This window comes from Oxyura jamaicensis (genome assembly GCF_011077185.1).
Source record: "Oxyura jamaicensis isolate SHBP4307 breed ruddy duck chromosome 14 unlocalized genomic scaffold, BPBGC_Ojam_1.0 oxy14_random_OJ63137, whole genome shotgun sequence".
NCBI lineage: Eukaryota > Metazoa > Chordata > Aves > Anseriformes > Anatidae > Oxyura > Oxyura jamaicensis.
The window spans coordinates 1-1062 of NW_023304346.1; the positions used below are offsets into that span (position 1 = coordinate 1).

Genomic DNA, 1062 nt, shown 5'->3' on the forward strand with positions numbered 1-1062 from the left:
TGCCCTGCCAAGGACATGCTAAGCTGCCCACCCCGGGTGAGCGCCTGCCCTGCTCTGCCAATGCATAATTGATCCCAGCTGCATTTCTGAGTGCACACGGACGTGGGGAGGCGAGCGGCTTGGGGCTGGGGTGCCAGAGGGCTGGGTGCTGGGCACAGCCCACCGCAGGGCCGGGCACCCCAGAGGCAGAGGCAGGGCCAGGCGGGCGGCATTGCTCAACTCCCCACCATGTGCAGGGAGCCCCAGCAGCGGGGCCCCGACCTCACCTGTCATGGCATGGGGGATGACGGTGATGAGCAAGCGCTGGTTCCTCATCTTGATGCCCATGTCCGGGTCCTGCATGCTGACGATCATCCGCTCCATCTGCCCGGCAAGCATCGGCCACGCTCAGCTCTGCGGCTGGTGGCAGAGGGTCTGGGGACAGCCTGACACCCCAGTGCAGGGCAGCCAGCCGGGAGGCAGCCTGGCACCCCCTCCACACGTGGGACACCCTGCAGCCAGCCGAGGCGCGGGGATCGCTGCCGCCGGGTGTAACCAGGTCACTGGGGAGCCCCGTTTTTGGGGAGCGAGCCCTGCCCGGGCTGCTGGAGCCCCGGGGCTGGGGTTCAGGCACGGAGCGCCGGTGCCCACCCGCGGGTACCCCGTGTGGGGCGCTGCCCGGTGCCTCCGGCTCTACCAGCAGCGTGGCCGGGGCAGCTTCCGCTGTCCCGCGGGGCCGGTGCCAGTGACCGGTCCCCGCAGAGTCCCGACGCCCCTTCCCCGCGGTGCCGGTGCGCGGGGAGCCGGTGCCGGGCAGTGCCGGCTCACCTTGCTCAGGCACGGCATCTGCAGGCGGGGATGCCCGCCGCGGGGGCCACCGACGGTCATCGCGGGTGCGCTCCGCTCCGCTCGGGGCCGCGGCTTCCCCGCTCCCGGTCCCTGTCCCGGCCCCGGCACCGCCCCGGTCCCGGCCCCGGCACCGCCTCCGCCCGGCCCCCGCCCGCCCCCGCCGCGCTCCCCCTGGCGGCTGCCGCGGTCCGCGCCCGGTTCCCGACCGGGGCATCCCGGGGCGCGGCGGCGACC

General features: G+C 74.5%; 1 protein-coding gene across 1 annotated transcript; it reads right to left on the bottom strand.

Moving 5' to 3' along the window:
* Positions 1-163: 163 nt before the first annotated feature.
* On the bottom strand, positions 164-982 carry LOC118157916 (regulator of G-protein signaling 11-like; the record flags this gene model as incomplete). The annotated part of the gene is made up of 2 exons (XM_035312451.1): positions 808-982; positions 164-363 (listed from the first exon to the last, which is right to left on the bottom strand). Coding segments are annotated over exons 1-2 (260 nt in total), but the record flags the coding sequence as incomplete, so codon positions are not given.
* Between the last annotated feature and the right edge of the window lie 80 nt (positions 983-1062).